The sequence below is a fragment of the Choloepus didactylus genome, chromosome 16 (genome assembly GCF_015220235.1).
Source record: "Choloepus didactylus isolate mChoDid1 chromosome 16, mChoDid1.pri, whole genome shotgun sequence".
Lineage (NCBI taxonomy): Eukaryota > Metazoa > Chordata > Mammalia > Pilosa > Megalonychidae > Choloepus > Choloepus didactylus.
In genome coordinates, this window is record NC_051322.1 from 44754774 (window position 1) to 44766988 (window position 12215).

At 34.2% G+C, this 12215-nt stretch overlaps 1 protein-coding gene across 2 annotated transcripts in view; it reads right to left on the reverse strand.

The window, feature by feature from the left end:
* GALNT1 (polypeptide N-acetylgalactosaminyltransferase 1) overlaps nt 1-12215 on the reverse strand; it is a 169604-nt gene that overhangs the window by 25749 nt on the left and 131640 nt on the right. For both annotated transcript variants that reach the window (XM_037805653.1, XM_037805652.1), the window contains exons 6-9: nt 8411-8581; nt 6146-6263; nt 4326-4506; nt 3476-3615 (exon numbers count right to left, since the gene is read on the reverse strand). In XM_037805653.1, the coding sequence (XP_037661581.1) occupies nt 3476-3615; nt 4326-4506; nt 6146-6263; nt 8411-8581 (610 nt within the window). The remainder of the gene's footprint in view (nt 1-3475; nt 3616-4325; nt 4507-6145; nt 6264-8410; nt 8582-12215) is intronic.

Below are 12215 nucleotides of genomic sequence, written 5' to 3' on the forward strand. Positions count from 1 at the left end.
AGATGTTTCCATTAACTGTAACAAAGGCAATATACCAAAGCTAAATGTCTTTAAGAGTGGTGTAGGATTCTTGGTGGTGGTGTTGTCTGACCTTACTGTTTTTCATTTTATTTTTATTTTCCTTCTTTTTTTTATTTATCTTTTTTCTCCTCTTCCCCTTTCTTTGCAGAATAAATGGAAATATCCTCATAAAGATTTTGGTAATGAATGTATAACTATATGAATTATACTGGGAATCATTTGTTGTTTACTTAGGATGGATTATATGGGGTGTGAATAAAACTGTTTAAAAAATAAACAGAGGAATACAAGTGCTGGAGAAAATGTGGAGAGAGGGATGTACCTATTCCCTGGGGGTGGGGAAGTAGAATAGTGCAGCCCATCTGGAATGCAGTGTGGTGGTTTCACAGGAAGCTAAGAATGGGGTTGCCATATGGTCCTGCAACAATGTTACTGGGTATAAACTTGGAAGAACTGAGAGCAGGGATATGAATGGACATTTGCACACCACTGTTTATGGCTTCAGTATTCACGATTTGCAATGGATGGAGGTGACCTAAGGGCACATCGACAGACAAATCAACAGTGAACTGTGGTGTATACATACAACAGAATACTGAACAGTGGCAAGAAAGAATCAACTTGTGAGGTATGCAACTAGGTGAATGGACCTTGAGGACAGTATGTTGAGTGAAATAAGCCAGAATTGAAAAGACAAACATTATTAACACCTCACTAATATGAACTAACTATAATGTGCAAACTCTGAGAATTGAACCTGAGAACACAGGCTATTAGGGGACGGCTTACTGTAAAGTTTTCTGGATTGTAAGCTCTTACAGCAGTAACATCTATTCATGAGTTGTAATGTATATTTCTAAATTATGAGATGCTGAGCTGTTTGTGTATAACCTGGTCGGTCCCTGGAACTTCAAGTATCTGTGTGACACCTGAGACTCAGAGCCAGAGTTCAGCAGCTATGGATGTCAGCATTACCACATATAGTAACTGTTAAAGAAGCTGAAAAAGAGATCAGACTTCAATTAGAGATATAAACAAAATGGAATTTGTTAGGACTAAGGTAAATCAGATGAAAGGGTAAAGGAGATTATTTAGTGTGTTTGAAAACTTCAACTTCTATGTGAGAACAAAGGAAGATGTATTATTTGGGGAAAAAATCTATATTTTCTGTACCACACTATATAATTTAATTTGCATGTTCAGTTTATTCAAATACCATAATTACATGGAACTTTGAATAGGGGGTGAGTTCTAGTTGTATTATACAGGTTAGCATGAAGCCCCAATAAGTCCCAGAGTAATTTGGGCCAAGAATAAAAATGTATTTGCAAAGCCCCCTTGAAGGACTGGGGAAAAATGTGGAAATATTAAACTTCCCCACCAGGGGAATTCCTGATATTCTTTCAAGCATTGAGGACTACATATTTAGTAGGCTGAGCCCTTAATCTTGGGGCTTGCCCTTATGAAGCTTGTTACTGCAAAGCCTAGTTAAAATTGTGCCTAAGAGTCACCCCCAGACAACCTCTTCTGTTGCTCAGATGTGGCCTCTCTCTCTAAGCCAACTCTGCAGGTAAACTCAGATGGGGATGCAGTCCTTATATCAAATATGGTTGAATTGCAACTATAGGTTGGCTACAAATAAAAGATTTGGACAAAAATAAATGAAAGAATTTGGTGAGAATCAGCTGACTATACGGAATTTACAAAAAAAGTACTGAATAGTCTATTTTTTTCCCCTCCCACCTCTGTCTTTAAATATTTTTTCCTGCCTTTTTTTAAAAGTCAATTTTATTGAGATACATTCACATACTATGCAGTCATACAAAGCATACATTCAATTGTTCACAGTACCATTATATAGACAATAGAATAAAATAAAATATTTGAAGTGCTAAAAAAGGAAAAAAAAAAACCTAGAATACTCAGTGAAGTCTTTTTTTTTTTTTTTTAAAAAAAAGGAAAAATAAAGCTGTTTTCAAACAAAGAAAAAGCTAAAAGAATTTGTTGCCTGAAGACTAGCATTAAAAGAAATTCTAAAGGAAGCTATTCAGGCTGAAGGTTAGTGATCTCAAGATGGAAGCATGGAACTGTAGGAAAGTATGAAGAACCCTAGAAATGTTAAAATGTTGAATGAATATAAGATAATAAAACAAAGGAATAACAACTTGAGGGGTTTGTAATATTAGAATAAAAATGTACAATTATAGTATAAAAAGGGGGGAGACAGTAAATGGAATTTAACTGTTTGAGGTTCCTGCATCATTTGGGAATTCTGCATTATCTGGGAATTCATAAAAGTACTTGCTCCAGGTAGACTGTAATAATTCAGGGATGCCTATTAAAATCTCCAGAGAAACCATGAAAATAAAAATATAAGAATGATAACTAAAAAGTCAACAGAAGAAAAGAATGGCTTTTTGAGAAAAAAGGAAGAAACATGGATTTGCTGGGGCAGAGATACAAATAGGTGTGCCTTTTTTCCAAGACAGGGAAAAAAAATTCAGGCTGCTGGGACATTTTTGATCTAGAGACTCTGATTTAACATTTAAACATTTCAGATTAAAAAACAAAAACAAAAAAACAAAAAACAACAGATCCCTGGGATAAAGAGCAGGAATTACTTTTATTACTACTTGGATTTCCTACACACAGAACATAGCTTTGGCTGGGAGTAGAAGGGATGGCCATGGTCACTCCAGGAATACAGTGGAACAGAGCATCAAGAATAGTTCTTTGTGACCATCCTAGTAGTTATACCAGAAGGTAAAAGTGTAAACCTCTCTTATACCAGATCCTATACTATGGGCATCCATAGAGATAAAAAGATCAAACTCCAAAGTATAACTAGTTGTGTTAAATACTAATTAAACATTAATAAGCAAATTATTTCAAGTTTCAAGAAAATTGACTGCTAAAGTCTAAAATAAATAAACTAAAGGTGTCACCAGAATCAAACCTGTTTACCAACATTCACTCCAACCTCCCTGCCCAAACTAAGATTTAAAACTCCCAAAGGAAAGTAACTGAGTACTGAAAATAAAACATTATAGTCCTTCAATTTTCCTTGTCTCTAATACTTACCTTGACATTAAAGTTCCCTGAGGCTAGGCAACACTAGGACATTAGCTTTAAGAGTATATGCTCTCAACTAATTGAGTCAGTAAGTTAAAAAATAATACTAATATATTATAGCAAGAGTACAACTTTGAAAGGTTAGGACAGAACATTCTCAATTTAATAAAATATGACATGATTAAAAATTAACAGAATTTCAAGTTATGAGGTAAGACTGTCAACTAACAAGAATTTTCCCATACTTTAGGTTATTTAATTTTAATATGCAGGTACTTCCCTTGTTAGAAGTGTAACCTCTATTGTTTTTGAGAAAGTGGTAAGAAATTGTAACTATATATTATTATTGTATATATAAATATATAAAACTATATATATTTACCTCTCCCAAAGAGAAATAGTGACGTGGAATTTGAGAATCAGGATAAATGTTCTCCAGGTACCAAGAGAAAGGTTTGCACTGTAACTTGTGTCTTAGACCAAGTCTTGATGATATATCTCCATAATCTACCTTTGTAACACCTGTGGAAAGAAATAATTAAGGCTGAATTATTAGTTTTCAATTAGGTAACATACTTCTAATTACATACAACATCTAACAAGCCAAACAGGAAAAGTAGCATTATTTTGGTGATGTATGACTACATAACTGATATACCATGAATCTAACCCCCAAAATATAAAGCAAGGAATAGACATTAAACTGTTGTTAAATTTTTCAAAGATAAATTAAAATTACGTGAGAAGGAAACTACTAATACTGTTATATCCAGATAAAAGCTTTATGGGGTCAGAAAACTTTATTATTAAGACCAAAAAAAAATCAAAATTTTGCTCAAACCAATCAGATATTAAACAGAGCAACTGTTTCTAGTCAGGTTTCTCACACAGCTGCATGAATTGTGCAAAGTACCACATGACAATCTCATGGTAATACAAACATGAGGATGGGATGGTAACAAGGTCAGGCAGATTTACAGCTGATGAACAATAATTTATGCAAAACTGACCAGGGAATTTATTATTATTGTTAATAATAATAAACCAGGCCTTCTGCTAAGCACATTCTACACTGTGTGATTTCGTTTATTCCTTACAATGACCCTATGAGGCAGGTGTTTGACCTCTGCTCAAAGCTTCTTTTCCACCCCTTCTTATCTTTTCTCAGAATGCATTAGGATCAGGGACAGGAAAGTTACAGTATTGTGTTTCTAATGCAAAATAATGCTAACCTGGGGAAATTATATAGAAGAAATTCTTGAATTCATCCATCCAAACTTCTGCAAGTCGTCTGTTATTTTTATTGATAATCTGCCCTGTGCCTCCTGGAAATGTGTAAGGTGTGGCTTTACGAAATACATGTCCAACATGTGAGCATGTAACAATTTCCAATGTACCTCCACACTGCCAAATCTGAAAACAGTAGCAAAGAAGATCACATGAGACATTGCTGGGTTAAAAAAAAATTGTTGCCATCTACTGAGTTTCATTGCTGGAATTTCACAGAATCAAGGGCATACAGTGCAGCTCCTGCTGTATGGTCACAGAGCCAGTGCTTCTTCAGGAGCCAACCTCTCCTTAATTTTTGGTTCTGATTAAACCAGAATTTGAAGGCTAAAATACAGAAAAGAGACGCTGAAGGCTAGAGATGAAGTCTAGAGCACTGCATATGAAATCTAGAGCAGTGCTTTTCCAACTGCAGGCCATGACTCAAGAGGATCACAAATTCAAATTTGATGAATTGCAACCAGCACTTGCTAACAAGGAAATACTGTTCATGAAATGTTTGCTTAAGTTTTGTGTGTGTGTGTGTATATGTGTGTGTGTGTGTGTGTGTAACATATGTTTACTAATGTGGTTCATGGTCAAAAAACCGCTGACCACAGAGTATCCAGGTACATTTTCTTCCACTCTCCCTCCTCCAAAATGGTGTCACAGACTGTGCATTAAACAGAACCTAGGAATCTAAAGTGGATTTATCACGAGTTCTTCAATGAACTAGTGATAGCGTGCTTTTGTTGTCTTTGTTAGAATAATAAAAACAAAACAAGGGGTAAAGCAAAATAGATCAAGTGTGGTTTCACATCCTTATTTTAATTTAATGAAATTATCCTTCTGCTTCTTTCAAAACACATTCTTAAAATTAAACATCTCTTAACTATTTGCAATTAAAACTCATTGTGTAAAGTATTCAGCTTTCTACTTTAAAGTTTTCCCAGGATCATAAAACATTAATGCTGACAGGATCTCCAAGATGCTCTAGATAGAGTCCAACCCTCTCCTTTTACAAAGGGGCAAAGTGATTCCCAGGGGACTAAAGTGAGCTGGTTCAGATTGTGTGGCTTTTACTATAATAAATCATCTACATGTCAAAAGTTTATTATTTTTAAAAAAAATGCATGTTAATATGTTGATTTTAGTGAACATGAAATGCAAAAGATTTATATAGACTGGAATAAAAGAATTCAGAGCAATTTCAGAATTCTTTGCTTTTTTCTTTTTATTAAAAAAGTTATCAGGTTTTTATTTAAGAAAAAATAATAGTCACAGAAGTACAAAGCATATTACAAAATGTGAAATTATGTTTTTGGCAATTCAGTAACAAAGTAGCATTTTATAAAAACTACCTATTTTTTGTTTATTATTCAAATTTGAACTACTTCCTAAGAAATTAACAAAAATGAATAAGGGACTCTTGTGTGAGTTTTATTTATAAAGGGATTATTATTTAAGATAATTGAACTATTTGCTTAAAATAGTTTACAATGAATCCTTAATCGTATTGCCAAACTTGTCAGGGATACAAAGACAAAAATTATCTAAAATAATATAATTAGTAATATTAGAAAAATAATGAATTTCTCTGCATACTTAACTTTTATTTAAAGGAATAATTTTTGTGTTTAAAGCTCCTATGGATTGAAGACTGACATCAAATTAAACTCATTAAATTCAATTTTTATTTTTATCAAGAGATAACATGAATAATCAAATATCTTTATTTGAGGTTAAATAAAAGATTTAGTTTTTTTTTTTTTTTAAAGGAACTCACCCTAAAGGAAATTTCTAGGTTTTCTCCTCCCCAAATATCCATTCCAGCATCATATGTTCCGATTTCCTGAAAGTAATCTCTGTCTATTGAAAAAAGGCCTCCTGCCATTGTTGGTGTTCTGAAATTCAATCATAATACTGTATTATTAACCATAAGAATTTAAATTTTACAATCATTTTTTGCTTTTAAAAGTAGTTTTATAGTGCCTTGTTACTAACAGAATAAATGCTTATTCTCACACTCTCCAGAAACCTTCACAGGCCCCAGTGGCTTTCTGTATTTTTTGCTGTGATATTTGGTTTTCAGATACGATTTGCACCCCAGTCATACTGTCCCCACTGGACCTATTCCCAATTGCAGCTTCTGCCTGGGCATTCCTCTCTGCCACAGTGTCCGATTACTCAGAGCTCTTCCTGTCTTCAGTATCCTTCTTGGTTCTCAGGTCCTGAATGAGCTTCCACCTTGAACTCCTTCTTAAGTTGAAGCTGTGTACCTCCATCTGACCATGTACCTATTCCACAATTCCTAGCAACTATAAGTGTAGCTGACTATATTAACCAACTGGACTCAAGCCGGAGTTAACACAGCAGGTTCTGTGCAGTGGCAAGCCATGTGAAGACACAAGATTAAACAGGATGAAAACACTGAGGGCCCTTTCTTTATACCTAATAGAAACCTTTAAGGAAAGAAGTTGTTGAAGTACAGAATAAAATCCATATACTCCTTCTAAGGGGATCATCATCGTGATCAAGTATGGTATCTTCTCTGCAAATGATGAGCCCGACTCATTAAAACACGGCCAAGGTGTATAGAGGGGGGTGGGAAAAGGAGGAATAAAGCAGAGCAATAATAATGGAGGAGTATTTAAATAAATTAATGTCAGTCAATCTTTTGATTTCCATAAGGATGACTGTGGAGGAAAAATGGACTCCAACCAGGAGATAATAAAGAAGTTCCACACACTGAAGATACTATGAACATATTGCAGGATGAATTGGCCACCTGTGAAATCCTAAATTATACTCCTTCCTTGCCTTAGTGAGGGTAGTAAGCATTTGTCCTGTCAGTGGAAATAGTTGTTTACACCTGTACATTAAGGCTTATTTTAATTTTAGAAGGAAAAAAGCTAATATCTTAGGAGTGAAAGAAAATAGGCCAATATCCAAAGTTATCATTTAGTACAAGAGCTTCTTTACCTGTGTCTTGGGATCTCTAAATTTTCTAGAGTTGAACACTAAATCTTCTGTTCTGCACATATGTATTTTCCCCATAGTTTTGAGCAGATTTTCAAAGAAATCCATATTCTAAGGATGTTTAGTAACTCTTGATTTAGATGGTGAACTGAACTGTCAGCTAAAGAGAGGAGAAGCCCATTGTACCTCTAAGAAAGGATTAAAGCTGACTAGGGGAAAGAGTATAGAGTTAGTGGGAGCGCTGTTCAACGTTGCCACAACTGGACTTGAATTTAAGGGAAAACAGACCAGAGGAGCCTAGGCTGGGAGGACGAAGAGAAAGCTGAAGTCTGGTTCTAAAGAAACTCCTAATTATTACAGAAGTAGCAGGCTATGCAATTGGGATAAATTCTAGAATGGCTCTCAGAAAGCTCAAAGGTCTCAATCTAAAGGTTCTGAATACCACAACAATTTTTATCCTTTTCTGAAAAAAAATTATAAATGACTAGTGTAGAACAAAAGAAAATCAGAAAATGCATTAATGAAAATCCCTTTTTACACTTCATGTAAATTCTAGTTATTTATATTTGAAACAAGCTTTTCTGACCTTACTAATCAGCAACTATCATCCAGATGTAATAAATTTGATTTAAAATCTTACATTCTAGTGTAAGGACCCAGTTTTAGGTAATATTTTCACACACAGACACTTACAATTAATTAATTAAGGGACAGTTTGATTTACACCAACAACTATTACCTTTATCAACCAAAGTACACCACAATCTGAGTGATATATTTGCAAACTGTTGTTCATACAGGAATGAAAGAAAACATGCATGCCATCATCATTTCTCATGTGAACTAGATTTCTATAAATGAAAAATTCTAATTTCATTAATTGATCAGAAGATTAAAAAATAATTCTGCTTAAAACACTGATCTGGGAAAGATGACTCTTAACTACATACAAGGTGCACAAATTGCTTCACATCTCTCAAAATACACTTATAATCCCCTTTGATATGATTCCTGAAGCTTCACAATCTCCTTATAGTAACACTTTAGGGGAAACATCCGACAAATTAATTACCTGACAGGAAGAGTTCGATCACCTTTCCGTCGGTCCATTTCTCTTTGGGGAACAGGATACCAGCGAAAATTAAGCTTCCAGTTGAATCCACCATAGGTCATATCAGAGCCTGCCATGTACTCAAAAGTATCATCACTAATCACATCAATGATGGGACATACCACTGTTTTCCTAAAATCATAAAAGAACATTTAAAATAACTTAAAACTTTTCCCGTGTGATAACTACCATAACAATAATGCAACAATTATATACAAGTATTTTATACTACATTTAACATTTTTTATTTTATTATTTTTTAAATTAATAGACTTCGTTAGAAGAGTTTTAGGTTTATAGAAAATTAAGATTTCCCATATATTCTCTCTCCAAGGCTCAGTTTTCTGATTAACATCTTGCATTATGTGGTACATTTTTTACAAGAACCAATATTGATAACATTATTAAAGACCATAGTTTACATTAGGGTTCATTCTTTCTGTTGTACAGTTCTATGTTTTGAAAAATGCAATGTCATGTATCCATAATTATAGTATCATACAGAATAGTTCCACTGCCCTAAAAATCCCGACCTCCGCCTATTCATCCTATCTAAACCTACCCCTCAAATTCTCGGCAACCACCAATCTTTTTACCCTGTCAATAGTATTGTCTTTTCCAAAATGTCAGATAGTTGGAATCAAACAGTTTGTAACCTTTTTAGACTGGCTTTTCATACTAAGCAATCTGTACTTAGGGTTGCTGCATGTTTTATGTGGCCTGATAGCTCATTTCTTTTTTATCACTGAAGAGTATTACATTGTATGGATGTACCACAGTTTGTTTATCCATTCAACTATTGAAGAGCATTTGGTTACTGGCAATTTTTGGCAATTATGAAAAAGGTAGTTCTAAACATTCATGTGCAGGTTTTGGCATGGACATAAGTTTTCAACTCATTTGGGTAAATTCCAAGGAGCACGATTGCTGGATCGTATGGTAATGCTTTGTTCAGTTCCGTAAAAGACTGCCAGACTATCTTCCAAAGTGGCTGTATCATTTTGCATTCCCAACAGCAATGAAAAAACTCCCTGCTGTTCCACATTCTTGCTCTACCAATTTATTTTTCTATTTGCTTGCCAATACCAAACTCTCTTGATCATTGTAGCTTTACAGCAAGTTTTGAAGTCTAGTGGTATCAGTCCTTAGACTTTGTTCTTCTTCAGTATTGTGATGGCTACTGTGGTGGTTTGAAGCTATATATACCCCATAAAAACATGTTCTTTAATCCTTTCCTGTGAGTGTGGACCCAATGTATGAAGGACCTTTTGATGAGGCTACTTCAGTTAATGTACGCCCCACCTCATTCAGGGTGGGTCTTAATCCTATTCCTGGAGTCCTCTATAAGTGGAATAAATACAGAGAAAGAAAGCCCCAGAAGCAAGAAGCTGAAAGCAGAGAAACCCGGAAGAGATGGAGAGACCAGCATACACTGCCATGTGCCTTGTCATTTGCAGAGGAGCCAAGGATTACTGGCAGCCAGTCTTCAGGAAGAAAGCATCACCTTGAAGATGCCTCAAACTGTTTACGCTAATAAATTACCATTACTTAAGCCAACCCATTTCATGTTATTTGCTTTTAGCAGGCTAGGAAACTAAAACAGCTATTCTGGATCTTTTGCCTTGCCATATAAATTGTAGAACCAAGACAACTTACTGGGTTTTTGATTGGGATTACACAGAATTTAAAAATCAAGTTGGAAAGGACAGACATCTTAATATTGAATCTTCTTTTCCATGATTGTGGAATATGTATTTATTTAGATCTTTGATTTCTTTCTTCAGTTTTGCAGTTTTCCCAATACTTGTACATATTTTCTTAGATTTATAACAAAATATTTCACATTTTTGGTGACAATTTAAATGGTTGTATTTTTTATTTCCAATTCCAGTTATTCATTGTGGCATATAAGAAAACAATTGCCTTTCTATCTTAACCTTGTATTCCAAACCTTGTATAATTACTTGTTAGTACCAGGAGGTCTTTTGTTTTGTTTTGTTTTTTTTAAGATGCTTTGGGATTTTCCACAGAGGCAACTATGTAAACAGAGACAGTTTTATTTCTTCCTTTTCAATCTTGTACATTTTACTTCCTTTTCTTGTCTTACTGCATTGCTGGGACTTTCAGTACAATGTTAAATTGAATAGGAGTGGTGAGAGGGGACATCCTTGCCTTGTTTCCAATCTTAGGGGTACAATTAACTAGTTTCTCACTGTTAAGGACGATGTTAGTTGTCGGTTTTTGTAGATGTTCTTTTTCTAAAGTTGAGAGGGTTCTCCTCTATTCCTAGTTAGCTAAGAGTTTTTATCATGAATGGGTGAATTTTGTTGAATGCTTTTTCTGCATTTATTGATAGGATCCTATGATTTCTCTTCTTTAGTCTGTTGATCTGATGGATTACATTAATTAATTTTCGGGTGCTGAACAAGTTTTGCATACTTGGAATAAATACAATTTGGTTGTATAGTTTTTTTTATACATTGCTGTATTCAATATGGTAATATTTGTTAAAGATTTCTGATACAGATTTAAAAATCTGTAGTTTTCCTTTCTTATCATGTCTTTGTCTGGCTTTGGTATTAGGGTACTGCTGGCCTCATAGAATCAGTTGTAAGTGTTCCTTCCTCTTCTATTTTCTGGAACAGATTATAGAGAATTGGTATAATTTCTTCCTTAAATATTTGATAGAATTCACCAGTGAAACCTGGTGCTTACTATTTTGGAAAGTTTTTACCTGTTGATTCAATTTCTTTAATAGATAATGGCCTACTCAGATTATTTTTTCTTGTTTAAATTTTGGTAGATTGTGTCTTTCAAGGAATTAGCCTATTCATCTAAGTCATCAAATTTGTGAGAATAGTTATTCAAAACATTCCTTTATTATCCCAGTAATGTCCATGAGATCAGCAGTGATTTCTTTTCTTCTGATGTTGGAGATTTGTGTTCTCTCTCTCTCGTTAGCCTGGCTAGCAGTTTATCAATTTTGTGGTTTTATTGATTTTATTTTTCTGATTTCAATACATTGAAGTCTGCTTTCATTATTATTTCTTTTCTTATCCCTGCTTTAGGTTTGTATTGCTCTCCTTTCTATAGTTTCCTAAGATGAAAGCTTAGATTGCTGATTTGAGATCTTTCTTCTTCTCTAATACATGTAAGTCAATACTACAAATTTTGCTTTAAGCATTGCTTTCATTGCACCCCAGAAATTTGATAAATTTTATTTTCATTTACTTCAAAATGTTTTTAATTTCTTGAGACTTCTTCTTTGATCTAGGTGCTATTTTGTATTGTGTTATTTAATTTCCAAATATTTTGAGATTTTTCATCTTCCTATTACTGATTTCTAGTTTAATTCCATTGTGTTCTGAGAACACACTTTGTATGACATCTATTCATTTACATTTGTTAAGGTGTGTTTGATGGACCAGAGTCCAATTTATCTTAGTGAATGTTCCATGTGAGCCTGACAGGAATGTGTATTCTGCTGTTGTTGAATGAAGTATTTTATAAAAGTAAATTAGATCCAGTTGATAGATGGTGGTGTTCATTTCAGCTGCATCCTTACTGATTTTCTGCTTGCTGGATGTGTCAATTACTGATGGAGGGGTGCTGAAGTATACAAATATAATAGTGGATTTGTCTCTTTCTCCTTGCAGTTCTTTCAGTTTCTACGTCATGTATTTTGATGCTCTGTTATGCATTCTTGGAGAATTGACCCCTTCATCATTAAGTAATGCCTCTCCTTACCTCTGATAATCAGTTTTCT